Below are 15,000 nucleotides of genomic sequence, written 5' to 3'. Positions count from 1 at the left end.
TATTATTATTATTATTATTATTATTATTATTATTATTATTATTATTATTATTATTATTATTATTATTATTATTATTATTATTATTATTATTATTATTATTATTATTGTTATTATTATTTTTATTATTATCACGGTTTGTATTTTATTTTGTTGGTTTTTCCTTCTATTCTCGCATCGTGTATGTATTTGTTGCTACCTGTGTATTATTATGCAAATATTTTTCCTTTATGTATAAAAAATTATTTCTATTTTTCCTATTAAATATTTCCCTTGTTGTTAATTCTTTTTGTTCTCTCTCTCTCTCTCTCTCTCTCTCTCTCTCTCTCTCTCTCTCTCTCTCTCTCTCTCTCTCTCTCTCTCTCTCTCTCTCTCTCTCTCTCTCTCTCTCTCTCTCTCTCTCTCTCTCTCTCTCTCTCTCTCTCTCTCTCTCTCTCTCTCTCTCTCTCTCTCTCTCTCTCTCTCTCTCTCTCTCTCTCTCTCACACACACACACACACACACACACACACACACACACACACACACACACACACACATCATTAGAGCAATCAATCGTGTTTTCTTTTATCTCCATTAGCGCTTTGTTTTTTCCCTCGCCACACACACACACACACACACACACACACACACACACACACACACACACACACACACACACACACACACACACACACACACACACACACACACACACACAGACACGAACCGGTTTATCTATCTATCGCTCATCATTACCTAAGCGCACACCTTCATTATTCATTCGTCTCATTAAGCAGCGAGGATTGATACTATAATAAAGGCACCGGGGAAGAGAGCGAGGCGAGGCAAGGCAAGGCAAGGCAAGGTGTGGTGTGGTCCAGACTGATTTATCTCTATCAAACTTTCTCTTCCTGTTGAGTGTCTCTGTGTCTGTCTCTGTGTGTGTGTGTGTGTGTCTGTGTGTGTAGCAGAGGGATACAGGTGGTTGGAGAGGAGGGATTTGAGAGAAAGCAAAATATACGTAGAAGGGGAGAGAGAGAGAGAGAGAGAGAGAGAGAGAGAGAGAGAGAGAGAGAGAGAGAGAGAGAGAAAGTAGGATAAAAGAGGACAGAGAGAAATTAGAATAGAAAGAATGAAAGAGAGAGAGAGAGAGAGAGAGAGAGAGAGAGAGAGAGAGAGAGAGAGAGAGAGAGAGAGAGAGAGAGAGAGAGAGAGAGAGAGAGAGAGAGAGAGAGAGAGAGACGAAAGGGGAGATATAGAAAAAAAAAACGAAAGATAGAAAGCAGAAGTGAAGAGAGATAAAAAGAAAGAAAAGAATATAAAAGACAAAAAAAGAAGAAAAAAAAACAGAAAGGAGGCAGAAACTAGGATAAAAAAACAGAAATAAAGAAGAAAACGGAAGACAAGAAAAAAAAAGGGAAAACAGCTAAAATAAATAGTCAGAGAGAGAGAGAGAGAGAGAGAGAGGAGGATGTAGTTTGAGGTGGAAGGTGAGGCTGTGAATACCCAATGTTAAGTGTTTCGGGCCAAGCTGAACAAGTATCTGCATTCTCTTCCCTCCTCCTCGCCCAGTGTCGCTTGGCATTCCCTGTGGCTTTCCTCACGCCCTTTTGTGTCAGCCTGCATTGATTTCAAGGAGGTGTGGGCAGGTTGAGATGCGTGGCGTACTGGGGATGGCTCTGCTGGTAGTGGTAGTGGTGGTGGTGGTGGTGGTGGTGGTGGTGGTGGTGGTGGTGTTTCTTGTTTATGTGGTTCCATTCCGACGTAGCGCTTTGCAGTGTGAGGGTGGTGGTGGTGGTGGTTGTGGTGGTGGTGGTAGTTTTAGTGTACGTCAAAATGTTTTAAGGTTTATGGTGTTTTGCATAGATGTAGTTGTTGTTGTTGTTGTAGTTGTAGTTGTAGTTGTAGTTTTTGCTGTTGTAGTAGTAGTTGTAGTAGTTGTAATAGTAGTTGTAGTAGTAGCAGCAGTAGCAGTAATAGGAGTTGTAGTAGTACTAGCAGTAGTAGTAGTAGCAGTAGTAGTAGTAGTAGTAGTAGTAGTAGTAGTAGTAGTAGTAGTAGCAGCAGCAGCAGCAGTAGCAGTAGCAGTAATAGTAGTAGTAGTAGTAATAGTAACAGTAATAGCAGGAAGTTTAAACACCAGGACAACTTTATAACCAAAACTCCTTCATCTACATTTCATTCTTGTGTATCCAATCGAATCACCATTGCCTTAAGCTCTTTACATCCCCACACCGCCCCCACTAACCCACAGACAGTACCAGGCAGGACGTAAACACTGCACAGGGCCAAAGCGAAGACAATACAGTGGTCATCAGCCATTGTGTGCGTGGCGACATGTTTGCTGATAAGGTGAAAGGAAGATTTACTGCAGTACAAAGCGAGACAAAAGGTGCAATCGTAAGCTACGTTACTTTATGGAGGGTGGATGTTTATTACTATGGGTATTGGAGATGTTTATTTAGATAGTTTTTTTTATTTATTTTTCTTTCTCTTTTCTCTTTTTCTTCTTCTTTTTCTTCTTTTTTTCTTCTTTCTTCTTCTTCTTCTTCTTCTTCTTCTTCTTCTTCTTCTTCTTCTTCTTCTTCTTCTTCTTCATTCTTCTTCTTCTTCTTCTTCTTCTTCTTCTTCTTCTTCTTCTTCTTCTTCTTCTTCTTCTTCTTCTTCTTCTTCTTCTTCTTCTTCTTCTTCTTCTTCTTCTTCTTCTTCTTCTTCTTCTTCTTCTTCTTCTTCTTCTTCTTCTTCTTCTTCTTCTTTTCATATTGTTATTAGTACTGTTTGTTTTTCTTTTATGGTGTTTGTATTAGTTTATTTATCTTGTTCTTTCTTTCTTCTTTCTCCTTCTTCTTCTTCTTCTTCTTCTTCTTCTCATATTGTGATTCTACTTTTTTTTTTTCTTTTATGGGATTCGCAAGCGTTTATACTCACAATCTCAATCTTTTCCCTGCCATAAGACACCGCATTCCCTCATCACAGGTTGCTTGGACACATTTCTACAGGTAACACTAAACAGACTGGAATATCTACTCTTTCAATTCATTTTCTTCTCTCTTGTAGGCGCTTTTATACTCATATTCTCAATCTTTTCACCGCTTTAAGGCATTCTATTCTTTCATCACAGGTTGCTTGGACATGTTTCTGCAGGTAGCACTAACCATTATACTGTCTAAACACTGAAATATATCGCCTTTTCATTCTCCTAGCTTTAATAGGCGTTTATATTCATATTTTCAATCTTTTTCCTGCTATGAGACACACAATTCTTTCATCACAGGTTACTTGGACACGTTTCTGCAAGTAGCACTAACCATTATACCTGATAAATACTGGAGTATCAACTTTTCTAATTCCTTTTCTTCTCTCTTGTTGGTGTTTATACTCATTCTCAATCTTTCTCCTGCTATGAAACACACCGTTCTTTCATCACAGGTTCTGCAGGTAACACTCACCATTACTCCGGCTGTACACTTGAATATTTTAGTCTTTTTTAATTATTCTCTCTTCTGTAGGTGGTTATAAGTATGTTGCATCGTAATCCTTCTCCTTCTTCAGGCATCTTTGAGCATAGTGCGGGATAGACAGTGGAATGTACATAAAATCTTCTTAACTCCTTTTTCTTTTTGTTCATGCTTGAGAATATGTTGCCTCGTGATTGTTAGTGATGTGAATAGCGAGCAGTAAATATTCTCAACGCTTAGGAATTCAGAGAGGTCTATTTTCACAGCCTAAAAGAGATGATCAGTCAGTCAGGTTTTTAAGGGCGTTGTGTACCTGATGGCGGATTATCCTTCTCAAATTATCACTACCATCATGAAAACACCCTTGAAAACCACAACAGCCTCCACTGCACCCTGTCACAAGCATGAGATAACACGACACAGCGCTCAAGATCAGGAGTGTTAAATGTCATGCTTGGATGAAGGCAGAGTGGAAGCAGTAGTAGTGGTGGTGGTGGTGGTGGTGGTAGTGGTGGTGATGGTGGTAGTGGTAGTGGTCTTAGTAGTGGTGGTAATAGTGGTTGTAGTGGTAGTAGCCTTAGTAATGGTGGGGGTAGCAGTAGTGGTAGTAGTGGTGGTGGTGGTGGTGGTGTGATAGTGGTAGTAGTAGTAATGGTGGTAGTGGTAGTGGTAGTAGTAGTAATGGTGATAGTGGTAGTAGTAGTGGTGGTAGCGGCAGCAACAGTAATGGTGGTAGTGGTAGTAGTCGTAGTAGTGGTAGTGGTGGTGGTAAGTAGGTGCGGTTCTGCAAGGTGGGTATCCTGCTCATATTTTTACAAAGTGCACGTCCTGGTTAATTTATACGCCTTCAGTAGCGGGTTTGTGGCGTGGAGTGTGGCGAGACCTGCTCATTGTGGTGCTGGTGGTTGCGTGGCTGGTGGCGGTGCAGCTGGTGGCGGTGTGGCTGGTGGCGGGCGGTGTGGCGCGCTCCGAGCTTTCTCATCCGTAACGATGCTAACTGCGAACTTTATCGGCACTTTTTTGAGCTTTTGAATTTAATGGAAGCTCGAATTTAGCAGCATTTGGTTGGTGGTTATCTGAGTTCCGTTTTTTGTGCCTTCTTGGTGAGATTTATTGGTGATTTGCGACTTCCCAGTTTGTTTAGCGTCTTTTTTCATGGTGGATTTATTCAGAGAGTGAATTTTTTATTGAGTTTTAGCTTCATTCTTTTTCTTTTCTTTTTTTTTCTTTACTTTTCGTCCCAGTTTCGTTGTGTTTAGTTAGTCTTGTTCGTACGGTGGTGGTGGTGGTGGTGGTGGTGGTGGTTGGTGAAATTTATTGATCGTTTATGATATTTTTACTTTGTTTTTTTTTTATTTAATGGATGAGTGAGTTTGTTTTTATCTTTAATTTTTATTTTAATTTTGTCTTTAAGTTTTTGTTTTGTTTATTGTTCGTCTGTTATCTTTTTTAAGTTGTTGTCTTTTTAACAGAGTGACTGATTCTCTCTCTCTCTCTTAGAATTATCATTTATTCCTATTGTCCTCTTTTATTATTCTTTTTCTCTTCTTCTTCTTTGTGTTTTCATATTAGTATTCTTCTTATCATTCCTTCAATCAATCAGTGTTAGTCTTCTTCTTTTTCTTCTTCTTCTTCTTCTTCTTCTTCTTCTTCTTCTTCCACTGCGACACATGAACCTGCCACACAATAAATCATATTATCAGTCCTCCTCCTCCTCCTCCTCCTCCTCCTCCTCCACTTCTTTCTCCGCCTCCTCGTCCTCCTAATCCTCCTTCACTACTAGTTCCTTCTCCTTCTCCTCCTCCTTCACTTCCTCTTTCTCCTGCGTTGCCCTCGTTTTCCTCCTCCTCCTTCTCCTCCTCCTGCTCCATATCGCCCATCAAACAAGCCCCATCACTTCCCATCACAGTCTGAGAGTCGTAACAGTCATAATATACTACACAAAAATAAGATAAGAGAGAGAGAGAGAGAGAGAGAGAGAGAGAGAGAGAGAGAGAGAGAGAGAGCAGTATTCTAAAAGGCTTTGCTCTCTCACCATCACCTCTTTCTAAAGGCTCCAGTTGAAGATACTCGTATTTTTAAGAGCATTTTTTTTTTTTTTTTTATGATTCAGGTGAAAGATTGGCAAGCTTCCTAGTATATCAAGAAGAGAAACTGTCTTAAAAACCTGGCTAGTCTACTGTATGGCCTTGGAAAATTGTCTTAGTGAGAGGGGAAGGTGTTTTTGAATACGAGAGAGAGAGAGAGAGAGAGAGAGAGAGAGAGAGAGAGCGGTGGTGTGCTGCGTCAGTGCGTTAGTAGTAAGGCAATGGAGTGTTAATAATAAGTCGAGGTGTGGGCGGGTCTACTACTCTCTCCTGTCCACTCCGCTCACCGTCCGCTGTCCACCCACGCGTGCCAATGTAACGCAATGCAACCCGACACAGAGACACGATAGACGCTTAGATTGGACTGTGGGTGCGCTGCAGAGAGAGAGAGAGAGAGAGAGAGAGAGAGAGAGAGAGAGTTACGGAGATAATAATGAGATAATTGTACCGAGACATTTCGTTCTCTTTAACCCCCCTCCATCTCTCTCTCTCTCTCTCTCTCTCTCTCTCTCTCTCTCTCAACCAAAGCATAAAAACAAACAAAACGAAGCGATAACTTAGAAAAATAGACACACACACACACAAAAAAAAAAAAAAGAACAAGAAAAATAGAAGAGAAACAGGAAGTAGGAGGTAGCGTCCATCCCCGATCTCCCCATTCCCCCATCCACCCCATCCCTCCTGCCTTCATCCCTTCGCTATCCCTTCCTGTCCAGCGTTGCCTCGAGGGACAGCGCGGATCAAAAAAGCGGCAGAGTATCACACAAGGCGGCGCGGCGAGGCGAGGCGGAAGTACTGCGGCTGTCGAGACACTGAGATTTGCGCGTCGTAAAGTAGTACTTTAAAAAAACGCCGAGAGAGAGAGAGAGAGAGAGAGAGAGAGAGAGAGAGAGAGAGAGACTTAGTAGAAAAGAAGAGCTGAAAAATTGAAGAGAGAGAAAAAAAGAGAAAGATAAGTAGGAATAAGAAGATAGAGGAGGTGAAGAAGGATGTATTGAGAAAGGATAGGAAAAAAAATAGGAATAGAGAAAAATAAAGAAAAGAGAAAAAGATGAAGAGGGAGAGAAAAAGAAAGAAAAATAAGAGTAATAAGTGAAGAAGGATGTACTGGGCAAGAAAATGTAAAAGATAACAATAGAAAATAAAGAAAATCAGATAGAGAGAGAGAGAGAGAGAGAGAGAGAGAGAGAGAGAGAGAGAGAGAGAGAGAGAGTTGATAAATGGTGGATTAGGAGAAGGAAGAAATGAAAAGGTAGGAATAGATTCAGAGTAAGAAGGAAGAAAGATGAAAAAGAGAGGAAGGAAAAGAAAGAAAAGGAAGAATATGGACAATGGAAAGAAGCGGAGGAGGAAAAAGAGAAAAACAGAAAGAATAGAAAGCGAGAAAGGAAGAATAAATAGAGTAAATAAGAAGAAAATAGGCACGAAAGAAAACAAATGAAAAGAAGACGATGAATGGAGAATAAGAACGGAAGAAGATAAGGAAAGGAAAGAAAAGAAAAACACATGAAAAAAATGAAGAAAGAAAATATTGATAGAGACATAAAGTAGAGGGAAAGGAGAAAGAGGAGGAGGAAGAAGAAGAAGAAGAAGAAGAAGAAGAGGAGGAGAAGGAAGAGGAGGAGGAGGAGGAGGAGATAGCCGAAAGTACCACTAGACAAGAAAAAAACGAAGAAAGAAAAATATACACAGCAGAGACATAAATAAAGACAAAGAAGAGGAAGAGGAGGAGGAGAAGAAGAAGGAAGAGGAGGAGGAGGAGGAGGAGGAGGAGGAAGAGGAGATAGCCACAAGGTACCACTAGACCCAACTTTTTTTTTGCCTCATTTAGTGCAAGGTGGACCATCTAATCTATACAGGCGCGGTGTTTTGTGGGTTGCCTAATTAAAGGTGATCTCAGGTGTGAAGGAGACACGCCGTACTCACCCTAGTGTTGATGAGGTAATAGTAGTAGTAGTAGTAGTAGTAGTAGTAGTGGTGGTGGTAATGTTAGTAATGGTAGTAGTAGTAGTAGTAGTAGTAGTAGTAGTGATGGTTGTTGTAGTTATTGTAGTAGTTGTAGTAATAGAAGTACATTAATAGGAGTGGTAGAAGTGAAAGTCATTAGTAGTAGTAGTAGTAGTAGTAGTAGTAGTAGAATAGTTATTAAAAAAAGTAATAGTAATAATAGTAGAAACACTAATAGTAGGAGCGTAAATAGTAGAAGACATAGTAACAGTAGTAGTAGTAGTGGTAGTAATAGTGGTAGTAGCAGCAGCAGTAGCAGTAGTAGCAGTAGTAGTAGTAGCAGTAGTAGTTTCATTAATATTCATGTTTTTACACACCACTCGGAAAATTTATATACCAGAAAATTATAATCTTTCTCTCTTCCTCAGCGAAACATAACTTCTGAGATGACCTTGTGTGTGTGTGTGTGTGTGTGTGTGTGTGTGTGTGTGTGTGTGTGTGTGTGTGTGTGTGTGTGTGTGTGAAGTGTGTAAGAGCATCTAACCTTCGTGTCATATAAGTTGTATGTCACAGAGCGGGAGGGGCGACACACACACACACACACACACACACACACACACACACACACACACACACACACACAGCCCTCGTTGTTCATAGTCTCTTCATGACCTCAGCCCGGCCAGATAAGGTCATTATGAGAGGAAGAAGTAAATATGTCAGACTCTCTCTCTCTCTCTCTCTCTCTCTCTCTCTCTCTCTCTCTCTCTCTCTCTCTCTCTCTTTCCGTTCTCTTTTCGTCTTTTCTCTTCCTTCACCTTCCATTCTACCATCTCCTTTATCCTTCTTCCTTTTCCTTTTCTCTTTTCTTCCTCTCATCTTTCTTATCTTATTTTTTCTTTCCTTTATTTTCTTTCTTTTTTCCTCCTTTTCTCCTCCTCTCCTCATCTTTCCTTCCTCCTCTTAAATCTTGTCCCTTTGTTCCCATTAAATATTGGGTTACCGAGAGAGAGAGAGAGAGAGAGAGAGAGAGAGAGAGAGAGAGAGAGAGAGAGAGAGAGAGAGAGACATAAACAGTTGTAGAGGTGAAAAATGTGAAAAACGAGAATTGATGAAGGAAGAGGAGGAGAGGAGGAGGAGGAAGAGGAGGAGGAGGAGGAGGAGGAGGAGGAGGAGGAGGAGGAAGAGGAGGAGAAGAGGAGGAAATGTCATCTGTGTTTGAGTGAGTTTCAAGTGTTTACATTCCACAAAGCAAAACAAAAATTGATATATGGAGAAGAAAATGCAAAAAAGAAAAAGAAAGAAAGAAAAAAAGATAATTGACTGGAGAAATGAACGTATTAATATGGAATCTCTCTCTCTCTCTCTCTCTCTCTCTCTCTCTCTCTCTCTCTACGGTATTTTTCTTTTCTTTTTGTATATTAACGTTTGTTTGAATCTGTGGAATGCAAACTAACTACCACTTCTCCTCCTCCTCCTCCTCCTCCTCCTCCTCCTCCTCCTCTCCTCCTCTTCCTCCTCTATTTTTTCTCCCTTTTTTTATCATTGTTTATTTCTATATCTATCTCCGTAATTATTTTTCTTCTTCTTCTTCTTCTTCTTCTTCTTACCTTGTTTCTCTCCTCCTCCTTCACATCTTCACCTACTTTTCTTATTTTTCTTCTCTTCACTTCCTCTTTTTTCTTTCTCATTTTTTTCCTTCCCTTTCTTCTCTCCTTGTTCTTGTTCTGGTTCTTCTTCTTCCCCTTGACCTTCACATACTCTCTCTCTCTCTCTCTCTCTCTCTCTCTCTCTCTCTCTCTCTCTCTCTCTCTCTCTCTCTCTCTCTCTCTCAATGTTTCCTTCCTCTTTGTATATACACACATTCTTTCCTCCTCCTTCTCCATCTCCTCCTCCTCCTCCTCCTCCTCCTCTTCTTCCTCCTCCTCCTCCTCCTCCTCCTCCTCCACTTACCTCTCCATTTCTTCCTTTACTCCTCTTCCTTTCATTTTTTCTCTCTTTACAATTCTTTCTTTTTTGTTTGTTATTTTATTGCTATTGTTCATTTATCTTCTATTCCTTCTTCTTCTTCTATTCGTACCTTCTTCTTCTTCTTCTCCTCGTAAACACACACACACACACACACACACACACACACACACACACACACACACACACACACACACACACGTCATGATTTCAACACGTCTTTACTCACATACGGTTGTTTTAAATCTTGTCTGTGTATCGTGAAGGGCGCGTAGTCTCTCTCTCTCTCTCTCTCTCTCTCTCTCTCTCTCTCTCTCTCTCTCCCTGGTAATCATGTTGTTTTTGGGATGGTTAAGGCGATAAGAGAGGAAGATCCCGTGAACGCTTCCCAAGGCTGAAAACACGTGCTGGTGTGTGTGTGTGTGTGTGTGTGTGTGTGTGTGGTGTTAAAGTGCTTGGTGGTGGTGGTGATGGCGTTAGTGGTGGTAGTGGTGGTGGTGGTCGTGGGTGTTGTAGTAAGTGGTGGTGTTAGTAGTTGTTGTTTTGATGTCTTTTGGTAAGTTTTTGTGTCTGTTTCTCACTTTCTCTTTCTCTGTCTCTGTTTCTCTCTCTCTCTCTCTCTCTCTCTCTCTCTCTCTCTCTCTCTCTCTCTCTGTATTATTTCAACCAATCAAAGAAAAAAAAGAGTAAACAAAAAAGAAACATTAAGTAGAAACATCAAACATTAATTCCCACTCCTTCTACTACCCATCTTCACAACACCACGCTTATAACACCCACCAACCAACCATCTACATCACCTCACACCACTTCTACTTTCTACCCATCTTCACAAATCCTCACACATAATACCAAGTAACCATCTAAATCATCTCATTTTATTACCTATCTTCACAAAACTACAAGAAATACCCTTAATCTTTCACCTGCCCCATCTACACCGCCTCACATCACTTCTATTATTGCCTATCTTCACAAAACTACAAAAAGCACACCTCATCTGACACCTCCCGCATCTACATCACCTCACATCACTTCCATTATTGCCTATCTTCACAATACTGCAAGAAGCACGTCTCATCTGACATCTCCCCCATCTACATCACCTCACATCACTTCTGCCACTGCCTATCTTCACAGCAATACAAGAATCACCCATCATCTTCACCTTCCTTCATCTACATTTTCGAAGGGGTCTAGTTGAAGTGACACGGGTTTTTAAGGATGTTTCTGTAATTCTAGTGAGATGTTAACAAATTTTCTGCATTACCAACGGGACAAATACTCTTTAGAACTCTGCTAATCGTCTCTATAGTCTGTTTTCAAAGGGATCCAGTTGAAGTTACACGTTTTTAAGGATATTTCTGTCGTTCTAGTGGTATGTTAACAAGTTTTTTGCATTACCAACAGGACAAATACCCTTTAGAACTCGGCTTTAGAACTCTGCAGTCTTTAGAAATAGTCACAGTGAGAGAGAGAGAGAGAGAGAGAGAGAGAGAGAGAGAGGAAGTGTTTCTGTATATGGCGCTTATCCCTTCACCACCTCACGTCTCTCCTTCCCACCCACAGGTGACGCGTGGACAGCTGGCCAGTCTTTCCGCTCACTTGACCCTCGGCGTGTGAAGGTCCGGCGGCATTTGGTCCGCCAACACAACCTGCTCAGATCAAAGGTGGACCCGCCCGCTGGGGACATGCTGGCTATGGTGAGTAGAGAGAGAGAGAGAGAGAGAGAGAGAGAGAGAGAGAGAGAGAGAGAGAGAGAGAGGATGGTAAAACGTTAAAGCATCACACAAGAGAGCAAATTAACGATATAGACAGAACAAGAGTAAAGTAGAGAGAGAGAGAGAGAGAGAGAGAGAGAGAGAGAGAGAGAGAGAGAGAGAGAGAGAGAGAGAGAGAGAGAGAGAGAGAGAGAGAGAGAGAGAGAGAGAGAGAGAGAGAGAGAGAGACTTAATGTGTGTAATCATTTCATTAGCGTATCTTTTTGTGCAAACTTCATTATCATTTGTACGAGAGAGAGAGAGAGAGAGAGAGAGAGAGAGAGAGAGAGAGAGAGAGAGAGAGAGAGAGAGAGAGGAAAGATAAATAAACACTGGAGCAGGGGGAAAAAAGTAAGAAAAGAAGGAAATGAGCCGGTAATGAATGTTGTAAGAAAAGAAAATGTGTTTATAGAGAGATTGGAAAAAAGAGTGAGTGTTTGAGAGAGAGAGAGAGAGAGAGAGAGAGAGAGAGAGAGAGAGAGAGGATGTGACTGTGAGAGGAAGTGAGTAACAGTGAAGAAATGGGTCAGTGAGTGAGTGAGTAAGTAAACCAACAAGTAACATCACCACCACAACAACCACCACCACCACCACCACCACCACCACCACAATCACTCACAATACAATCTCACCACATATATAATTTTTTTTTTCCCCTTTCCCTTCCTTGCCTCCCTATGTATCCCTTTTCATCGTGCCGTGCTACCTTCCCATCTTTATTGCATCCTATCGAAGCCTTCATTCCGCGCGCCCGCAACATAGGTGAGGGGTGAAGGGCGCAGGGTTAAAGCAATTATACCGAGGAGCGCCAATGTAGAAGGTTATGAGTCTAGCGGTGAACTCTTGGAAGGTGAAAGATTAAGAGGTTTGGTTTTTATATTGAGAACTTTATGGTTTCTTGTGAGTGATGCAGAATACTACATACATGACTGAATAGAGAGGTAGGTAAGTAGATAATGCTAACTTAAATCAATAAATAAATCTAACGTTGCCTAAATGAATTAATAGACGTAACGAAATGAATATATATCGTAAACTAATCTAACTTAAATAGGTAACTAGATAAATAGGTAATCCTAGCCTAAATAAATTGATAATCGTGACTTAAATGAATATATGAACCTAACCTAATTTAACCGTAACCTAACCTGACCTAACCTAACCTAACTCAATCTAAGTTAATCTGAACTAACGTAACCTAACTCAAACCTAACCTAACCTTAACCTTACCTTACCTTACCTAACCTAACTTAACCTAACCTAACCTAACCTAACCAAATTAATTAACTGACAAATGAATAGATATGCAGATAGATAAAATGTACATAAGTTTTCATATTCTCCTGTTTGAAATAAAAGAATGCATTTGTTTATTAGTCTTTATGCAGTGTAGTAACAACTGATTAGGAGGAAGTGAAGAATTTGAACCTCTCTGAAACACTACATAGAAGGGATCAAAAGAATGTAAGAAATCAAGCGCTGGAATGCATAGAGTGTTATAGACTAATGGTGAAAGTAGAGCCTTATAGAGCTGGGAAATGAAAGTTACAGAGATTGACGTTGTACAGAATTACATCCAGTGCGTCAGGAGTATTTAGAAAGAGTACACTGTTTTAGAGTTTAAGGTTAATCACTCCTCCTCCTCCTGCATTCTCTTCTTTTTCTCCTTCCTTCTCCTCCTCCTCCTCCTCCTCCTCCTCTTATTTTCCTCCTCCTCCTCCTCCTCCTCTTCCTCCTCCTCCTCCTCCTCCTCCTCCTCCTCCTCCTCCTCCTCCTCCTCCTCCTCCTGCATTCTCTTCTTTTTCTTCTTCTTCCTCCTCCTCCTCCTGATTTGTTTTTAGAATGGGTATAGTGCTGTAGAGTGTAAAATCAACTCCTTCTCCTCCTCCTCCTCCTCCTCCTCCTCCTCCTCCTCCTCCTCCTCCTCTTCCTCTGTCTCTCTCCTCCTCCTCCTCCTTAGCATAAACATTGTATCGACGTATTTCTGCATTAATGAATTGAGTAAGCATTTTCATTCCCGCATCGATGCATTCATTAATACATTAACCTTCACTTGTGACTTAAAGGCCCGGCGGGAACAAGCAACAGGTTTTCCTTATAAAGATTGAAACCTGCTTTGCATAAGGTGTATTTCGTTATTATTTATTTATGTATTCTCTCTTTTTGTTGCTGTTTTGTTACGCAACGCACGTATAAACACACACACACACACACACACACACACACACACACACACACACACACACACACACACACACACACACACACACACATAAATACACAAACACACACACAGGCACACCCTCTCTTACTCTCTCTCTCTCTCTCTCTCTCTCTCTCTCTCTCTCTCTCTCTCTCTCTCTCTCTCTCTCCATTCTCTTCTTAATTTGTGTCTTCATTGTTTTGTTTCGTTTTTGTCCATTTTCTTTTATTTATTGATGTGTTCTGTCTTTCTGTTTATGTTTCGTTACGCCACGCACTCACAAACACTCTTTCCTCTTTCTCCTCCTCCTCCTCCTCCTCCTCCTCCTCCTCCTTCTTCCAACTGTTACCTTCTCTTTCCCATGCATCTGTTACTCCTCCTTGTCCTCCTTTCCTACCTCCTCTTCCTCTTTCTCATTCTCCTCCTCCTCCTCCTCCTCCTCTTCCTCCTCCTCCTCCTCTTCCTTCTCCTCCTTCTCCTCCTCCTCCTCCTTCTTCTTCCAACTGTTTCCTTCTCTTTCCCATGCATCTGTTACTCGTTCTCCTCGTCCTCCTTCTCTACCTCCTCCTCCTCCTCCTCCTCCTCCTTTTTCTAATCGTTTCCTTGTCTTTCCCTTGCACCTGTTACGCTGCCGCTTCCTCCTCCTCCTCCTCCTCCTCCTCCTCCTCCTCCTCGTATACTCGTCCACCACTACCACCACTACCACCACCACCACCTCATAAGTAATCTCGCCGCGTCTGGGAGGGGAGGGATGGGAGGCGGAGGGTCCTGCCAAACCAACCTTCTTCTTCTTCTACGTGAGGTCACTTTCATTGCCCTCCGAACCCCGCGACGTGTTGGCTGCTGTGGCTTCCCTCCGCTGGCCTGGCTAAGCTTCGTATTGAGAAACGCTTTGGTCTCTCAACACAACTATTTTTCAAGGCCACAGAGATGATTAGCGGGGTTTCCAAGAGTGTTTCTCCAGTTAATAGTGTAGAAGTATTGTCATTCTGTCTCTAGAAGCGTAAAAACTCCTTAAAAAGCGTTATTCTCTCTCACTGCGACTATTTTCCAAGGCCACAGAGATGATTAGCGGGGTTTTCAAGTGTTTCTCCAGTGTAGAAGTATTGTCATTCTGTCTCTAGAACTGTAAAAAACACCTTGAAAATGTCGTGCAGATTTAAATAAAGCGTTTTGAAATAGTGGAGGTGAAATAAAGAAAGGTTTGAGAATCAGAGCCTTAGACTGAGAAGGAAGTATTCTGAAACACTTCCGTGCCTCACAGCACCTTCACTATTTTTCAAAGGGCTCTAGTTGAAGTGACACAGGTTTTTAAGGGTATTTCTAGTGACATGTTACCAAGTTTTCTGCATTTTCAACAGGGCAATTACTCTTTAGAACTCTGCTAATCGTCTATATAGTCTGTTTTCAAAGGGGTCTAGTTGAAGTGACACTGTTTTTAAGTATATTTCTGTAATTCTAGTGGCATGTTAACAAGTTTTCTGCATTATCAACAGGACAAATACTCTTCAGAACTCGGCTAATCGTCTCTGTGGTCTATTTTCAAAGGGGTCTAGTTGAAGTGACAGGTTTTTAAGGGTGTTTCTGTAATTCTAGTGA

At 41.3% G+C, this 15,000-nt stretch overlaps 1 protein-coding gene across 1 annotated transcript in view; it reads left to right on the top strand.

Moving 5' to 3' along the window:
• The window catches only part of LOC123508621 (cysteine-rich venom protein-like), a 99,466-nt gene that overhangs the window by 69,449 nt on the left and 15,017 nt on the right, over positions 1–15,000 (top strand). Inside the window, exon 3 of the mRNA XM_045262436.1 lies at positions 11,008–11,141. Coding sequence (XP_045118371.1) covers positions 11,008–11,141 — 134 coding nt within the window. The remainder of the gene's footprint in view (positions 1–11,007; positions 11,142–15,000) is intronic.

This window comes from Portunus trituberculatus, chromosome 25 (genome assembly GCF_017591435.1).
Source record: "Portunus trituberculatus isolate SZX2019 chromosome 25, ASM1759143v1, whole genome shotgun sequence".
Classification (NCBI taxonomy): Eukaryota; Metazoa; Arthropoda; class Malacostraca; order Decapoda; family Portunidae; genus Portunus; species Portunus trituberculatus.
This window is presented reverse-complemented; position numbering and strand designations above follow the sequence as displayed.